Source organism: Centroberyx gerrardi, chromosome 2 (assembly GCF_048128805.1).
Source record: "Centroberyx gerrardi isolate f3 chromosome 2, fCenGer3.hap1.cur.20231027, whole genome shotgun sequence".
Taxonomy (NCBI): domain Eukaryota; kingdom Metazoa; phylum Chordata; class Actinopteri; order Beryciformes; family Berycidae; genus Centroberyx; species Centroberyx gerrardi.
In genome coordinates this window covers 26761397-26779963 of record NC_135998.1, presented here as the reverse complement: position 1 = coordinate 26779963, position 18567 = coordinate 26761397, and the positions used below count along the sequence as shown (strand labels likewise).

At 42.0% G+C, this 18567-nt stretch overlaps 2 protein-coding genes across 3 annotated transcripts; one reads left to right on the top strand and one right to left on the bottom strand.

The window, feature by feature from the left end:
* Positions 1-37: 37 nt before the first annotated feature.
* Positions 38-10805, bottom strand: trim23 (tripartite motif containing 23). The gene is made up of 11 exons (XM_071901425.2): positions 10707-10805; positions 9591-9753; positions 7428-7549; positions 7065-7343; positions 6789-6971; positions 6403-6618; positions 3817-3951; positions 3517-3646; positions 3315-3425; positions 2353-2477; positions 38-2135 (listed from the first exon to the last, which is right to left on the bottom strand). Exons 1-11 carry the CDS (start codon positions 10803-10805, stop codon positions 1956-1958), a joined length of 1743 nt encoding a protein of 580 aa, XP_071757526.1. The 3' UTR covers positions 38-1955.
* A 1932-nt stretch (positions 10806-12737) lies between these two features.
* mzt2b (mitotic spindle organizing protein 2B) lies at positions 12738-17514 on the top strand. Of its 2 annotated transcripts, none has more exons than XM_071901436.2 (6): positions 12738-12796; positions 13059-13253; positions 13350-13507; positions 16208-16356; positions 17057-17094; positions 17244-17514. In XM_071901436.2, the coding sequence occupies exons 2-4, from the start codon at positions 13072-13074 to the stop codon at positions 16351-16353; spliced, it is 486 nt and encodes a 161-aa protein (XP_071757537.1). In that variant the 5' UTR covers positions 12738-12796; positions 13059-13071; the 3' UTR covers positions 16354-16356; positions 17057-17094; positions 17244-17514. The 2 variants fall into 2 exon arrangements, with proteins under 2 accessions (XP_071757537.1, XP_071757535.1); XM_071901434.2 differs by adding an exon at positions 14655-14792 and having other exon boundaries at positions 16208-17094.
* The last annotated feature ends 1053 nt before the right edge of the window (positions 17515-18567 follow it).

Genomic DNA, 18567 nt, shown 5'->3' with positions numbered 1-18567 from the left:
GGTATTACCGTAAAGAAATAGCAACTAACCAGTCACATAAAGTCAATTTATTTTATTTTACAGCATCACATTAATTATGAATAATTTACAAAAGCCATTATCAAGTCCACTGGTAACAAAGGTTTTCATGTGCACTGTGCTTCTACATGTTTCAAAAACAAATGGACAAATTTCACAAATTGAGAAAGTATGGAAAGGCTTTTCACGCATGCTTTTTTTTTTTTTTTACATAGACAAGTATTAAACATTACATAGCAATGAGAAAAATTAATTCAAAACCAAATGATGGCTCCTCAATAACTAGCAGAAGACAGGTGTCGGTGTTAGGTTAATGCTCGACTAAATTTCACATCTAAATTGATACTGAAGTCTGTTAATTAAAGGTGTAACCTGTCATAAGCACTCCAGACAGATAAAACAGGACTCATGAGATAGATGTTTTCACAAGACATTTTTGCAGTGAGGTTAATACTTGGAGTCTACTAAGAAACAGCAGATAGTTCATTTGCTTCCAAATGACAAGATGTATTGAGGCAACAGACAAGTGCATTCGACGAATCCTGCGTGCAAGATACTCCACAAAATGGAGGCAGAATTGGCGCATATAAACTCTTCATTTCTCACAGCAGCCTCATTTCAAAGTAACTTCCCCCTTCCCACGCATAAATAAGTTCAGTAAACTGTTTGTTCTGTAACAGAAACACTACATTCAAACCGAAACAATGTACATACATCAACCCAAAACCCAACTGGTGTGCCATGTCAAGACCAGCTGTGGCATTAAATAAGCTCATACACTCAAAAACTTGTACAGAAAACTGAAAGATGCAAAGTGTTCCCCATAAAACATCGATTCCTATTGCTTACATAAGACATCAAGGCAGAGTGAGAATGCAGCCAAAATCAGGATATTTGACCGTTAGTCTAAAACCATAGAGCAGGCATTGATCTGGCCAGCTGGAGGCAAGCCCTCTGGCTTCATTTACCCCTTAGTGAATATACTGAACTGAGCAAACAACATGTCCATCTCAACTACCTGCAAATATATTGGATTTCATTGGAGGCCATCTGTAAATAGTCATTTTGTAATTATCACTTAGGAATATTATCTTGTGCTGTCCAAGTCTACTAAAGAACGGAAAAGGTACATAAATGATACTGCCTCTAAAATACAGACCAGTATGCATTTATGATCCCTTGGTAATAAGATTACTGTCACATATGGTGGTTATGATGAGTAACATATGGGATACAAAATACAGATACAATTCACTTTGTCAGGGCACAAGGAGCTTTTCTAACATTTTACTGGACTTAAGTCGACTAACTATAGATGCCAGATGCGCAGCTCATCTCCTAAAAGGGTTAGTCAGAAAAAGAAAGAACAAAAGTAAGCAAGGTGTTAGAGCATGTAAAGCTGCCTTATAAACTTAGCTTTGTCATGTGGGTGGGAGTATGTAGTCTTAACAAGGTTAATACGTTTCCAAGAATCCTTAATTTTTTTGTTGGGTCAGTGAGCTCACTTCCTGGAGGTTAGGATCCACGTGGCGATGGATGGTGACGGGGTGAAGGCGGTAGGACAGACTTTGCCAAGACAGCCTCTCAGTTTGTTGTGATGTCGTTTCATTCCATGCTCTCATTTCTCCCATTCAATGCAGCTGGATAAAGAATGTTACTTTTTTTTTTGCTTGCACTCACCACGTTCTTCACAATGGTGAAAGTACAAGGAGAGATGAGGAGAGAGGGCCACTGTAGACAACTGAGAAGATCTGGTTGATGGAAAAAAGGATGGAATGCTTAAAGCCAACAGTCTGGATGCCTGCTCATCTGAAAATTAAGGGGTTGGATGTAGTGAGAGAACTGGTAGGGGAAGGGATCTCAGGTCGGGGGCTTGGTAAGTTAAGTCATCGGGGAAGGAGTGAAGACCAAGAGAGCGATGAGGAGGGAGGAGACATTTAGGCTACGTCAAGCACACCGGCGGCCACCAGTTGTCTGGACAGCCAATCCAGCCCCTCGTGGAGGCCCATCCCACTGCGGGCGTCGCAGCCCTGGATGTGCCAGCTCCTCCCACAGCACAGCTTGTGTAGGCTCAGCAGCTCCGTCATCTCCTCCACAGACACAGCCCCGGGAACATCCTGCAGAGCCAACAAGATGCATCTCTCAATATGAGCTCTTTACTGATGCCCAGTTCTGTCACTGAGCTCAACCATAGTCATATATTACAAATATTCACCCTGAGATGCTGCATCTCTATCCTATGATTCCTCAGCTGTATTGTGTGTATGAGAGTATAAGCTGTCTCACTGTAATTTGTTCTTGCACAATGTATGGCATGGGATTTTTGTGCAGTACCTGCTTGTTTGCGAAGATGAGCAATAAGGCATCTCTCAGCTCCTTCTCTGTTAGTAGCTTGGCCAGCTCACTGTGGGCCTCCATCAGCCTGTCCCGGTGACAGCTGTCAATCACAAACACCACCGCTGCACACGCACAAGAGATAGCAAGGAGAGGTTCAACATAAACCTGTCACCAAAACTAGCCACCATTCAGTGGGGTTAGAAATTATTAAATGCCTCCTCCATGAATTTTTAAATGTGCTGCAAAGTCATAAAAGTGTTCTATATTCTGTTACAATAAAATGAACTTATGAAACTAGTTTGAGAATTGGGGGAAAAAAAGAACAAAACAAGATCATTTTCAAACAGACATTCACCCAATTTTTTAAAAGATAATTTTTATGGCATCTCTGCTTTACTAGACAGTACAGTTGTTAGAGACAAGGATCGGGGAAGAGAGAGGGGGGATGACATGCGACAAAGGTCCCGGGCCGGGCCCCAGACCATCAAATTAATAGTGTTTTGCAGCCCGTGGGGCTATTTCTACTTATTGAAATCAAGGATATAATTCATTAAAAAAAAAATTATGCATGTTATTCAATGTCCAAAAACTTTGACAATGTAGTAAGATGTGGGTTGAGGTCACAGAAATTTCCAAATATCCACATTTTGGAATAATTTTGTAGCCCATCAAAATGCAGAGTTGAGTCAATGTGGATATATAATGGGGGAATATGTCAATAGGGAATATGTCAGTGACATATATAGAAAGACAATTTAGAAAACATTCATATTATTCATACGATGTCGTATTATTTTGTTGTCATGTAGTTTCTCTTTTTTGATTCAATTGTCGTGACTTATCTTGATTTGCTGTTTGTGAGATGGCTTTTTTGTATCACCTGCACAAATTAGCAGTTTTATTTCTTTCTGTGTTTTAACAAATCATATCTAAACTAGTAAGTAAAGCATGGGAGATACCTTGTGTGTTCAGGTAGTAGTGTTTCCAGAGAGGTCTGAGCTTATGTTTTCCACCCACATCCCAGATGGTGAATTTCAAGTTCTTGTATTCAACTGTCTCCACATTGAAACCTTGAAAAAAAGAACATTGAGTTAAAAAAAAAAAGAAACCTAAAGAAAACAACAATACAACATGAATTGATGTTATTATGAATGTATTTACCGATGGTTGGGATGGGCTGCATGAACTCGTCTTGTTTCAGCTTGAAGAGGATGGTGGTTTTTCCAGCTCCATCCAGTCCTAAAGTTACTACGCGGATCTCCATCTTTGGACCAATGTGGACCCGGTTGTCCTGCAAAACACAACATGTTTTGACTGTAGTGCTACAGTATATACTGGAACAAACTCAAGCCCTTTACATTTGAGTGAGAAGTTTCCACTTGGCCTCAATGCAAATTTCTAGGCAGCTGCACCGAGGAGTAAACATGATGTGTGTGTGTGTGTGTGTGTGTGTGTGTGTACCTTAGTGAAGGTGACGGGGATGCCAGCGTCCAGCTGAATGTGATCTGCCAGCTCAGTGAACTGGTGCTGCTGCTTCTGAAGTGTCTCGAGCAAACAGTTGATCTCCTGCTTCGCCAGCACAACTCTGCAGTCGTCCTGCAACAGAACAGAGGATAAAAACAGCTAAACAAATAACCCTGCATTGCATGCATATTGTTTCCAGTAATATAACCCCCCTATTCCAAACCTTTCCTTTAACTGGGAAACATTTTACTTGAAATAGTGTAATTAAAGGACAATTCAAGTTATTTTCAACCTGGGCCTTATTTTCCTAGTTTTTGCCATCATGAGGATTGATTGTGTATTTCGTCACTTACTTCACTGCAGACCTTTATGTACCTTCAGTTCACCTGAAGCGCTGCTCTCCAATACACACTCCAGGGCCAAACCAAGCTCCAACTAGCCTGGTGGCCATTCAGTCTGAATATCAGGCTAAACTCTAACAGTTGAACCCAAAACGCGATGAAATTACATCTTTTCATGTTCTGAGAGGGCCTTTGAGCTACCATACGAGACCCAGCAGGCTCTCATGTTTGGCATGGTTATTGCTAAAAGGGTTATTTTGAGAGTGGAAATCAGCCTCCCCTCCTCGCTTCAAGAATTGGCTTAATGACATGGTTTCCTGTTTATATTTAGAGGAGATAAGGTACACACAGCTAACTCTCACTCGAGGTTTCTGAAGATCTGGGGACCCTTCATTGATCATATAAGGGGGCGGGGTGTTTGATGTGTGCGCTGATGACTATGCCCCATTGTACAATTAATTTGTTTATCTTGATCTAATCTACTTTGGATTTATTATTCCATTGCATGTTCACTGGTCATCCTCTGACCATGGTTATGTATGATTTCCTCTGACCTCAGGACAATTTTGGATGTGGTGGACACACTCAGTTCTGGCAGCTACGGACACGGTTGACAAGGACTAATCTAGCACGCATGGACAATGTTATACATTTGATTTGTAATCTGGCTCTTTGTTTGTGTGGGTGTAGGGAGGTGTTTATGTGTTTTGTTCTTACAATTTTTTTCTGTGTGTTTGTATATTGTAAAGAGCTCAAAATAAATAAAAAAAAAGACATCTTTTCAACACGATAGGGAGGTAAAGTCAACATCACATCCGGTATAGACCTTCCTACTTTATACAGCATAAATTGCAAAATATAAGCAAATTATGCAATGTACTGTTCTGACTTCCCAACAATGTCACAGGATTTTGGGATATGTTCCCACTTACAGAATTTGAGGGCAATTCAACCACAAATACACAAGATTTGATGTCTTGAACATCGAGTACAACTTCATTTCCCATCATACACTTAATGAATCCATCTCTTCCTCTGCTTGACATCCAATGTAAATCTATATAACCAGCAATTATTTTTTGCATTATAATGGTCGCAATCAGGTATAAAACACACCAGGTCAATGGGGTAAGTCTACTTTCGCCTATCTACCCAACATTGGCAACCCGGACGATAGATGAAGTTTTGGTTCCCAGTACGCATCAACAGAGAACTTCAGGATGGCTGCTAAAGCTGCATCCGATACACAAAGCTGTGACTTGTCTGTACCTACAGCATTTTTTGGAAAACACAGTGAAAAATCACACATTGTTTATTTGTTAATGATGCGGAGCATACAAAATTTAAGGGGACAGAGCAGTATATTGTGTCATTTGATTATATGAAGATCTACTTCTTGGCATCAATGATTAGCCACGCTAGCATAGCTAGCAGCTCTATACTGGATGTGGGTTTAGCAAGACTTCTGCTTAACCTCCCTATAACACTCACACTGAAATGGACTTGCCTACATCCGATTTTCCATTACCTGAAACCTGAAGAAAAGTGGAGCAATGAAAGCTAGAATGAAGTAAGAGACAAAATTTTGAACACAATCACTATGATGGCAAAAAAATTACCATAAGGCCCAGGCTGAAATTAACCGGAATTATCCTGTTATTGTTCAGTAAAGAAGAACTATCCCAGCTGAAAACTAGGCGTAAGACAACCAACTTATTCTATATATTTTTATCTGTAAATATCAATTGAATAACTTTGAATATGTAGATAGACATAAATCTGCAAATCCTAGAAATTATTCATCATCTTCTACCTTTATGCAACTATGCTGCAACTTTTTACAACTAGTTCAAAGCACAAGATATAAGAGTCTGATACTATTAGTACAACACCATCACTCACTCTGCCTCACATGCATACAACAGGAATAACCGATATTACACAAGAGAACCACACTAAGCAGTGGAGGATGACAGAAGCATCTATATGGATATTGTAAACTATAATAGTTTGCAAATGCTGTAGGGGAATTTATTTCAAATGAATGATTTCTAACATTAACAACGTGAATACATTAAGATCTCTAGCAGTTAATGCATACCCAATACCCAAATAAAAATCACACATTTGCTACCATTTCAATTATGTTTACAAAGCCTGAAAAATACAAGTCAGAATTGACATCCCAGCACATATCAGTTGAATCTAGTGCAGTGAACACAATGCTCATCACCTCTCCTACCTGTTGCAGTGTTTTCTCACAGTGCAGGCAGGCAGTGGAGACCTGAGACAGCAGGATGGTCATGTCCTCCTGCTGCTGCCTCAGCCAGATCAGCCTCTCCCTGACATGAGCGTCCACCACACTCAGCGCCATCTCCTCCTGCCGGCACAGAGTCTCATGGAGGTCCGCAAAGTAGGCCCGGACACAGGAGCGGGCGCTCTCCGCTGTGCCTGGGACCTGGTGGAGACACGCAGAAGATGTTTATGACAGAAGAACAGCAACATCATGTTTTGGGTGTCACCAATTAATACAGAAATTATGCGTCAGATATTGGTGGAGAAATAAAGATTATTCAGTCAGCTCCTTGGTCATTTTTCCATAGTTTCTTAATGCATTTCATCTCTTACATGTTCGGTGTGCGCCATGCCAACCCCGTCCTCCACTATCTGCTCTCCTCCCTCGATCTGCTGTACGATTCCCACCAGCTTCCTCGAGTACTCGGACACTTCCTCAGTGAAGGTGCGGATGCAGTGGGCCATATCCAAGATGGATGCACGGATCTGATTCGCTTCAGTCTCGAGAACTGCATGCTGAAAACGGGAGGGGGAGGGGCATTGATCATGTCTCTGATTTGATTGGGGGGAAAAATCTAATATGAAACATGCTTTTAAGTACTTTCATACCTTATGCCCCTGGTGCTTGCCATACTCCTTACACACACAGCACATGAGTGGGCCGGTCTGACAGGGTTCCTCCAGACAGACAAACTCGATGGCGTGAACCTGATGCTGCGGGCACAGGGTCTTCTCATGAGGCTTGTCAGCCAGGGGCACACGACGGTGTTTAGCCAGGGTGCGGGTGGAGTGGGTGAGCTGGGAGCACTCAGCACACAAGTGGGTGGCACACACAGTGCAATACATGGAGGCTGTGTGGCTCTCGTCCTCGTCACATCGAATTATACACTAGAAGAAAAGTTCACGTGAGGATGATGTGTCACTTGTCAAGAGTCTACAGGCAAAACCAGAGTAATATCATAACCGTCTTACTTCTCCCATGCCTTTCAGGGCATCCTCCGCCATTCCTGACTGGTTGGTGGCGCCATTCTGGAGTCGCTCCAGGAGCTCAAGCAGAGCAAAATTCTTCTTCAGACCCCAAACTCCAGAGTCCCCTGAACAAATTAGAAAAAAGAAAAACACGTCAAGACACAATGACACAGAATTGTAAAGATTTTCACCTTCAATAAAGAGTATCTATGAGTCAGAAAGAAGTGAAAACCCATACACAGCGCCATAATCGCCTCCTCAGAATCAACTGGTTACACCTTTAGCAGCAATAACTGCACCGAAATCCTTTCCTTTAATAACTGAACAATTTTGGCCCACTCTTCCATGCAGAGCTGCTTCAAATCAGTGACCTTTATGTTTTTGAGCTTGAACTGCATCTTTCAGGTCCTGCCACAACATGACAATGGCATTTATTTAGGTATGGACGATACAAAGTATATTGCAATATTTTCAGGATTCACAATATGCATCACCATTTTTTCTAAGGCTATGCTGCAATTTAATGAAAAGTACTCTATCTGCAGACGATGGTTAAATGCAAGTTAAATAATAATTTAAAGATATTATGATCAGTCCAAGTAGGTTTTCAGACAGATTTTAATGCATTCTAGTTTCAAAAGGTAAATAAGCACTGCATAGCTTCCATCATTAATACATTTAAAAGTAAGACTCAAATATAGCTCTGACATAGACCAGAGGCTAAACTTAAGGCTTACTTGTGGTAAAACATTGTAGTTACACCTTTATACCAGCAGTACTTCTCTAGCAAGACTAGCAATGTCTGTTGCTGCCTTCAGTGCTCATAGTAAGCTCCAACTTCCAAGTTCATAAATCCCTGTAATAGAAGTAGTTCTTCTGGTGGATTTTGTTTTATTTTAGATATCAGACAGTACAGTGCCAGTAACAGAATTAGGCAGATTTGCACATCATGCAATTGAAGTTTAATTAATGTATTCAAAAATATGTGACAACTAAAAGTTAAAACAAAGACTGAAAATAGAAACACAATACTAACTATTTTGATACAATAACAGTTGTTGAAATGGCTTCCATGCTCTCCACCCCTTAAATGTCAAATCTCAACAACTCTGCTATGATAGAAGATATTTATCCCTTTGTTGCACTCAACTCATCATTATATTTCTCACAGCACTTGAAGGAATCATTGATGATCCCTTTGGCTGTTCTCAACAATGCAGTCGGGCAAGATGTTGAAATGCAATTTTAAGCTTGCAGTTTAGTAGGAAAGTTACAAAGTGACTTGGGTGAAATGTTTTCACCATGTTGGTAAAAAGTTCAACTTTTGACCCATCTGTCCATAAAACACTGTTCCAAGACTCCTGAGGATAATCCAGGTGCTTTTGGGCACTTTAGATGAGCATTCAAATTTTTTAAAGTGAGCAGTGCTTTCTGCCTTGGTCCTTTGCCATGAATCCCACGTTCCCCAGCTGTCTCTCTGATGACGGAGTCATAACACTGACCGTAGTCAAAGGAAGAGAGACCTGCAGATTCTTGGATGAGGTTCTACGGTTCTGTGTGACCTCTGGAACTTTTTCTGCCTTGCTCCCCGAGAGATTCTGGCAGGACGGCCAGTCCTGCAAAGCTTCACTACTGTCCCAAACCTTCTCCATTTGGACAGTGTCTCTGACTGTTTCTGTGGAGCCCCAAAGCCTTGGGAACGGTTGTGGAACATTTTCCAGACTGACAGCTGTCAGCAACATTTCTCTGGCGGTCTTCAGGTATTTCTTTTTATCTTGGCATGAGACTCCTCTAGAACCGTTGTGCCTACTGTATCACTGTAATGCTCAGAGCTTGTTCATATTGGGCAGGGCTGGCCCAAATCAGGCCTGATTGTTGACCACAGTATTATCCCTTTAGGTTGAGTCAACTGAGGGGGTGATTATTTTTCCACACCTTGAGATTACACGTTTGATTACCTTGCAGCTGCACATCAAACAAATAATAGAAGCACTATGTACTAACTTTGGTCTCATTTTCTTTTCTCCCAGAGTCCCTTGATAACTTAAAACAACATGCAAAAGGACCTGATCTGACTGCAAAAATGGAGGAGGTGAGTACTTTTTCATGGTACTGTACTATCCACTTAATATCAGGCTGCCCCTTACTGTGAACAAGGACACTCACCCAGCTCAGTGACCTGCCTGTCAAAGGGGCAGCGGACCGCTCTGCCATGGAGGGGCAGCCGGGTCAGACAATCATGGCACACTGTGTGACCGCAGAGCAAAAGACGGGGGACCTTGTCCCCTTGGAGAGAGAAGACGTCCTCACACACACCACACTCAAGCACCTGCAAATGAATACACAATTTGATCAGTTGATTAGCTTGTCAGAACTAGATAACACTAATATCAGTTGTGCCAGGCTTTTCTATCAGTCACGCTGCTGGATTAACAGATCAGAGACTACTCTCTTGATACTAGGAGTGATAACCGAGGAATACTCAATAGCTGCCACCTATTCCACATTTTTTGTGTAAATGCAGAGGGATTCTATACATTGGGCCAGAATCAGTCAGAATAAAGGAGAGTCAATTAGACTAAGAAAGACACATCTAACATCACATGTAAAACACCTATGATGAGCATCAGCTACCCATTTGACGGACGGGGAGTCTGTTTCACTGCTGTTCAAGTAATTACGATGCTTCAAAAACCTATGCAGTCACCTTGACTGATAATTTCTCAGCTGTTCGACCCTCCTTGGTCGCTGCTCCTAGTCTTGGTATGGGACATTGAACAAATTATTTGTTGACGTTTATACACTATTCAGAAACGGCATGCACAAAAAATACCAACGTTTGAAATTGTCAAGTGAAGTTGCTCACGTCTCTGAACTAACACGCAGGAGCTGCAGTGCACCTCTCTAAACTGGCACATCAGCGACAGCTAGTACAGGCGCCTACTAGCGATGGTTACCCACCGACAGTGTTAGCATGTTGCGGGCAGGGAGGCACACAGGCCAGGCGTGGACCGGACGGCATTACGCAAATATTTAGCCATGTTTACTTCGTAATAATTGCATGGTTTCGTCGTAGCAATTATTATGATACAACTTTTAGAGACAGCATTTTTTTAATTGCAGGCAGAATGACTATGTTTGGCACTCACTGACGCCAACGCAGCAGCATTCACCCAAAGTCAGAAGCCACGAAAGCAAACCTGCTGTCGACCGTTCATGCAAGCTGATAACGCAATACAACCATTACAAACGTTAACCTATTTATTGAGGTGATATTACAACCTTGACTGTGCCTCCACCGGCCCCCCTCCCGTGCCGAACACACGGCTCCATCGTCGCTACGGCTCCCTGCTTGTTTATCCCTGCTGCAGCAGCGGCCATTCTCCGACTACAGCAGAGAGGAGCTACACGGCGAGAGCGAAATGTCGCATTTACTTCCGTCTTTGCTTCGATACATTTATGCAGACAAGACAGCCGCCGACCAACAGTGGGTCCAATATGTTAGATAGACACGTTGGATTTCGTTATCGTATCCCAACATTTAGTTCCCTGGTAAGATACCGATAGTGTAACGCATATTAGAAGCATCTTCCTTCGAAGTTGGCAAAAAACAATCTAACTTTGATTAGCAGTTGCTCCTATGACGCGCATGCGCAATACCACAAAGTCCGACGCTGTTTAACGACTACCTAACTAAAGCCAAGAAAAGTCACCACAGCGATTAGCACTCATTGGTGTAAATTGTTATCAGATGTATAAAATCTAAATTGGCCATTGTTTTTTTATGTAGCTCATGTTGTTTGTATATACCGGTAGGCTACATATGCGTATGAGATCGCCTCGGACACGTTTATGCCGGAGGAGATTATTTGATTTTCTCATGTTTTATAATATCTCTGACTACAACGTGAGTGAGAGCCTTTTGATTTTCGTGTTTGTTTTTACTTCTTATTTTACTGATATAAGGCAGGCATCTCAGACATATTGTTGCCCAGGAAATCAATTGATTCTTCACAGCATAGTGAAATTGAAAACTAGCTACTTTAGGTATAACTGCCATAGTGTCACTTCTCATATCTGTATTTTCAATTAAATATGAAGGTCATTGAGGGACTAAAGTGGCACCAAACCCAGGTATGGCAATGCTCAAATTCCATATGTGAAGAACTAAGTATGCTCAAATCTAGTCCTGTGGTTCAACTGGTAGAGCAAGGCACTAACACCGCAGGGTTAGGGGTTCAATTCCCACTTGGGCCAACCATGCTAGTGAGGCATGCACTCATGAGCTGCTTTCAACAAAAGTGTCGACCAATTAGCCTGTTAAATGTTAAATGCTTGGTAGTAAAACCTTATGTCTTAAGGTTATGTTTTATAGATCTTTTGTCTCTGATGACTTTAATATGCCACTTGGAGGGAGCAAAAACACTGGAAAAGGATAGATTCTGTATCTCAGAGTGATCAATCTTTAATGACAATTTATGATCATTTTTCCTTTCTGGTACTGTCTGCATGCATGCAGTGCAATATTTTGGATCCCACTGTCTTTATGGGTCAGACCTGCCTGCAGTACATAGAATTCAAAACATTTGGATTGGTCTCTAGTGAACACTGAGTTTCCATTTAATTAATCGCTGTGCCTTGCTGCTGCATCCCCAGCAACTTACTGTCGTCTTTGTCTAGAGACCAGACTGTCCAGAGAGACTTTCATGTCCTTGGGTTCCCAGTAGGCTACTACAGTGCTTCTCTTGCACATATGTGACCAGGTCAGTCTGCATACATACTTTTGCTGTTCAGGCTTCACGGGAAACCCAGTCACCTGCAGAAGTAGAGTCAGATGTTTCTCTCAAAGCTTTCAACAGTCAGCAGGTAGTCAATTTACACTATAATTTCATACTCTTATGCTGTTCAAATTCAAATGGAAAGGAATGTCTTGCATTACATTTGAAAAAGCTCAGATTGAAAAAGCAAAAGTTGTATGCAAGTAGAAATTAAGCCAGGGATAGGCAACCATGTGCCGATAGTACTGGAGTGTCTGCAGGTTTTCATTCCAACCAAACACTACACCAGGTGATTCACTGATTAGTTCCTCCTCCCTGGCTGAAGGTGTGTTAATTAATAACCACGTGATATCACCTGGTGTAGTCTTTGCTTGGAACGAAAACCTGCACACTACTGTCCCTCCATAACACATGGTTATATCTCAGTGGCTCTGTCAAGCATATAAAACTGTATAAGCTATATTATAATAGCTATATAAAGCTGTCTCATACTGATGACGTAATGTTTGTGCGTCTGCCTTGTTCGTAACTGCCGAGCGCGGAGGGACAGTTCAGGGGCCGTTCCACAACACTGCGGCCACCGCCGCATTTTAGGTAAATGTCTATTTTACATTTTAGCAGTTTAAGCAAAACGGTCGCTTGGCATGTTCTCGTTTTTGGATAGATGCGGTTCGTGTGGAATAAAATGCGAGGCCTCTCTGTAATGTTTTCAGAGGAAGTCGAAACAAGTCAGCCAGTCTTCCTCTGGGCGGGCAGCTCACTTGGAAGCCGCACAGTCGTATTTCTATGGATAACTGTTTATTTTTTTGTATTTGAAATAACGTCATTCCTTCTCATTCCTCTTTCCCACCGCCAGGTATCCTTTACCGATGGCTCAACAAGCACAGCAGCCCGGGCCGCTGCCCACCGCGCCCGACTCCCCCGCGGTAGTGGTAACCAGTAATGTGCAAAAATATGCCATGAAGAAAAAGAAGATCCTCAACGCAGAGGAAAGTGAGCTGTTTGAACTAACTCAGGCAGCAGGCATCACTGTGGACCAGGAGGTCTTCAAGTAAGTGTGAAGATAACCAAGAGAAACATGTGACTGTATTATATCTGAGGTAAAGAGAGAAAACACATTCTCCCACTCGTCTTCTTGCCCTCCCAGGATCATAGTGGACCTGCTGAAGATGAATGTGGCTCCTCAGGCAGTCTTCCAGACTCTGAAGGCTATGTGCGCGGGCCAAAGGATAGCTGATTGTAGCGGAGAGGCTTCAGCTGCCTCCCACCCTGCCAGTACCACCGCAGCACCCACAGAGCACAGAGGTTAGTGTCTGAAGTCAAGGTGGCACAGCTATAATATTACACTCAAACATCAAACACTGCTTATCGACTGCATGGCCAATGAGCTTCAGCAACTGATCAAATGCTAAATGTGATTGGCTGCTTGTGCAGACTCTTTCTCATCTGTGATCCAGAGTAACACTCAACACAGAACCAGGCTAGTACATTAGAAATGCCTTTTTTTTTAGAGGACTACGTTTACTTTTATACTTCAAGTAAGACCATGCCATGTACTCTTATACTAAGGATTTGAAATGGTGCTTCAACTTTTACCAGAGTATATTTTTAGATGATTATTTGCACTTTTACTTGAGTAAGGCATTTGTGTTCTTCTACCACCTTGATCACACATTAGAGATGAACAGTTAATTGAAGAAAAGAAAAAAAATCAAAATCCCAATATGAATTTCTGCAATTTCCAAATCGCAGAGGTTGCAATGAATTTCTTAAGAGAGAGGCATCTAAAATTGACTTATAAAGAAGATATTTTAATGCTCAGAGTAATCTTTGGTCCATGAGGTACAATATTAGTGAAAACCTTACTCAAACTCGGTAAATCCTGCACACTGACGTGTTTTTTTTTTTGTTTTGTTTTTTAACAAAATCACTTTAAGCAATTTTAAAGTTCTAAAAATGAAGACGAGACATTTTTGATGTGCTGAGTGTTATGCCGAGATGTTTCAATCATCTACAACTGATTAAAGGTTGCATGATGTTTGAGCATAGATTCTCTCTACAATATGAAAGTGTAAAGAGCTCCAGGTAACCTGTGATCTGCTAAGAACCTGCTGTCAGCTGGTTATAGCTTTCAGAATTGTTTTAATGTCTTTTTGATGGACCTTGCCTTTCAGCCTCTTCCAGCCATTCTTCCTGTACTCTTTGCTTCCCACTTCCCCTTTCAGGCATGTGAAACAATCACATCCCTCACTGCTGTTTACACTAGAAGTTCTTGTCCTGCAACCGCACCACCTAACCCCCCCCCACTAACTCAGTTCCCTGTTCAGTTCACCTGATAGTGTTGTTTTCCACTTAAATGGAAATGGAACTGAAGACAAATGTCACGTTGCTTTCTAATTCCTCTCTTATCCCCTTGAATCGTATTTTGTGTGTGCCTTTTTGTTTCCTGAAGAAGAGGATACTTTGGTCTCTAGCAAGAGCCCCAAGCCTCCTGCAGCGCCCCCCTCGGCGTCTGGCCCCAGAGCCACAAGGGTCAACACTAAGATTGTGGTCTACGGCCCCCAAGACGCTAGCTCTCCTCACTCTCAAGGTCCCCTCTGCTGCACTGTGTCCTGCGTCTCCGTCTATCTGCCTGCTTGCCGTTCTTTTTAGATGCAAGTGTTGTGTACATGTACTTGTAACACCAAGTAGGACTGAGCCAGAATGACATGCTGTGTTTTCTTCATTCCATGATTATGCCGAGGAGTGGAGCCTGTGTGTATGCATGTGTATCTGCATGTGTGTGGACTAGAGAGATAGAGCCTGCCCTTGGGTGTTGTCAGACTTCATCATTGTCATGTTGTCACATACAGGTGGACATATTCACTCTGTATTTTTCGTTTAAAGTGGCTAGAAAGTAAAAAGAGAAAAATCACAAACTTTTACCACCTTTGAACATATTTTCACTACTTAACCGACTAATATCTTTAACTTACTGGTGGCTTTATGAGTTTTTGACGGAACCTGGCTGATTGATCCCATCTAATTTATAGGTGTTGATGGAGCAGTATGCTCCTTGTAAACATATTGTAGGGTCTTTCCCCCAAATAATATCTGAACCATCTTTAGCTGAGGTTGGTTGATATTTTACAAAACACTGTTGGCATTTGATGATATTGCAATGCATCACCAACTGTAGTAAATGGAGCTGCCAGGCATATGGTTGTATGTACAACAAATGGCTAACATTTGAGTATGCCCAGATATCCCAGTTTGTGTGGGACAGTCCTGGTTAGAAGCTACATGTCCCAGTCTGCCAATAGATCTATGATATTATTGTTTTAAGTTTTTACTATGGTGCCCATGCCCTTTATCTTGGTGACACTGTAACTGTTTTGCAACTTTCATTTGCATAGATAAACATTTGCCTCATTAGTGATATGATGGCAGACCTGCATGACGAGTGCAGATTCATCAAGGTAGTAGAATACTTGTTGATTTCAACAGTGTTATCTAGTGAGAGGCATATTGACAAAAATTATCTGAAATAAACGGGACACTAGTGAACGTTTCTAAAACCACTGAATTATCAATAAATATGACACAAATAACTTGAACGACTTTATTGTAGAATGTGTAAATATTCGGCTTAACACTTTCTAGTCACTTTAAGATTCATGCTACAGTCAGGTGTGCAATATTTGTGGATGTGTACTACTGAATGCAATGCTTTTGACTAAATAAAAGAAGGTGAGAAATTGGAAATGGCCTCTCCTCCATATGTGAAATGACAGTTATAACTAATCCTGCTGTCTGTCATCCTTCTGACACAAAGTGTTCTCATGCCGTAGTCTTCCATCTTTTTTTTTTTTTTTAACCATCATATTAGAGGTTTGGTCCATCTGTGAAGTCACCGTGTTGCCTGGAACCTGTGAAGCAACGTTCTTAAACACTTATTCATTTTTTACCATTTCTACCATTCCTCTCATCCTATCGTTTGTGTGTCCTGTTGTTTTGTGTCGGCAGTGCGCAGTAAAGCCGGAGTGAGCCACAGTGAGAAGAGCAGAGAGGTCTCTGGCCAGAGAGTGCAGCGGCAGCCCAGCGCCACTAGAGGGCAGAAGACCAAGAGCTCTGGCAGCAGTAGTTCCTCCTCACAGATAACCTCTGCGTAAGACGTAAGGGGAAATTATACTTCTGCGTCCAACCTACGCCGTCGTTATGGTGTAGCCCGCAGAGGCTGTCGCCGTAGCTTACGTGCACCTATCCAAAAATGGAACTACGCATAGGGCGACGCAAGACTGCAAGAACGGTGATTGGCCCGCTTCGTATTTCCTCCTACCTGTATCTGGTTGATGTCCGCCGATCGCAAAGACAACGGAGCAGATCAAAGAATCAAATATATATAGTATCATATCAATCAAATACATTGATTTGTAGGACACTTCATCCCCAAATTATAAAGACTACCAGCTGTCACTGAATTCATGGTGAGAAACATCCCAGAACACGAGCTTCAGAGAATGTAAACACTACTACTTCTTCTTTTATTACTTCCGTGTTAACAAAGCACGCCACTGCCGTCTAGTGTTTCGGTAGAGTACCACACAATCAGACGCAGAACCATAAATGCTCGCACCCGCAGTTCGACGCAGAAGTAGAATTTTCCCTTTAGACATACCAAGGATCTTTTGTAATTCTTTTATTCTTTAATTTATTCTATTTTAATGTGTTACCTTCTGACAAGCAGGTTCAAACGTTCCTCCTCATACTGGAAGCTGTTTTTGAGTGAGCAGAGCCTTTCGTCCAGTTGCCACATTTTCAGTTTGACAATAAAAAAATGCACATGTTCAATGTCAATTTTTTTTTTTTACACAGATGAATCTTCATCAGTGATCTGTCTTTTTACTCATTATGTAAGTAAACATTGTCTGTTTTAACATGAAAGAAAACATTGTCTTTTCAATGTCACTTTACAGTACTTATAATATTGGGTTCTCTCTAAGATAGCTGTCATAGTCTTATAGATTTTACTGTCCTGTAATTGTGAGCAGTTGTTTTTCAGATGCAGACCTGTGAGACATGGGGTGCATGTGCTTAAAAGTTGGACTTTGATGATCCTGAATCTCCTCTGTGATCCTGAATTGGTTTTCTTTTATCACATGGGGGCAGTAGAAGCACATAGCAGTTAAGGTTGCCAGATCTGGCCTATTTGGCACATTTGGTTTTTCAGCGTTTCAGGTATCTGCCTGGTGCTGTTTGGCATCATTAAATAAAGCAAATCTAAAACTGCAAGAATTGTATATATGTATTTTATTTTGTGTGTGTTTTAAATAAAGCCTCTACTTATTTTAAATAAAGCCTCTACTCATTCACAAACAAAATGAGAGTGTAGCCCATTGGTGGTGCAGAGTGTGTGTGTGTGTGTGTGTGTGTGTAATTGTCTATGAGCCAGGCTGCAGGGCTTTATGTAGCTGCAGGTCTTTTATGTGGCCGTTTGTCCTGTTTATGTGTTCCTGCCTCTCCTCTCCTCTGTGCTCTGCATTGATGGCAGTGTGCCTGTAATTGATGGCACCATATTGCTGTGGTGTAGCAGGTTTAATGGGGCTTGACAGAGCAAGGGAAAGCAGCATGCAACCAGGGAGGGAACTTAACCCTTTCACATACCCCCCCACCCACCCCCACCCCTCATGGCCATTTTTCTGGAAACAGTCACATACACGTGCGCATGTACACCCACTCACACGCAGCGTCTCTCTTTCCCCTTTCCCCCCCGTGCACATCAATGCATGCAGAACACAATTGAGAATACAAATAGGCCCCCGATGATTAGTTTGTTTATGATTCCTACTGTCATCAGTGGCCATGGTAATAGCAGTTTGGTTCATGATCAAGGAAGCTCAGACACCCCTCTGACTCCACTTCCAAAAATACCTCTCACTGCCAGCTGTTGGTGTTTCCCACTGCTTTGCTTGGTGGAACCTAAATGTGTTTGACAAAGGTAAATGGATGGGAGTTCATTTCTTCAGCCTGCTGCCAGACTGCAATTCCCGATTTGGCCTGGAGGGGCCAGTGTGGTTCCAAGGTACCTGCGAGGCCTCCCGGCGCCTTGGATTTCTATAGGCATCCGCTCCAGCATTTTGTATGTGTTTATTTTGTTATGAGGGAATTTCATAGCCAGTATAGACTATTTCATTAAATAGGGGAGTGTTATCCTTCACTCAGGCACGCCGCACACACTCAGGCGTGTGAATTTGTACGCACGCGCTCGCACGCGCACGTACACACTATATGCACCATTAATCAATAGAGACGATGAAATGATGCTATTGTGTGTGAGGCAAGGCAAACGGCACATTGAAGAATGAGCTAGTCAAAGCTGTTGGCGA

Excerpts from the sequence above, each read along its gene's own strand:
- mzt2b (XM_071901434.2), top strand. The coding sequence starts at position 13,072 with ATGGCTCAACAAGCACAGCAGCCCGGGCCGCTGCCCACCGCGCCCGAC. Across the intron at positions 13,254-13,349 it reads GTGGACCAGGAGGTCTTCAA|GATCATAGTGGACCTGCTGA; the intron begins GTAAGTGTGAAG and ends TTGCCCTCCCAG. Across the intron at positions 14,793-16,207 it reads TAGCTCTCCTCACTCTCAAG|TGCGCAGTAAAGCCGGAGTG; the intron begins GTCCCCTCTGCT and ends TTGTGTCGGCAG.
- trim23 (XM_071901425.2), bottom strand. The coding sequence starts at position 10,805 with ATGGCCGCTGCTGCAGCAGGGATAAACAAGCAGGGAGCCGTAGCGACG. Across the intron at positions 7,344-7,427 it reads CCCTGAAAGGCATGGGAGAA|TGTATAATTCGATGTGACGA; the intron begins GTAAGACGGTTA and ends CTTTTCTTCTAG. Across the intron at positions 3,647-3,816 it reads TCCCCGTCACCTTCACTAAG|GACAACCGGGTCCACATTGG; the intron begins GTACACACACAC and ends TGTGTTTTGCAG.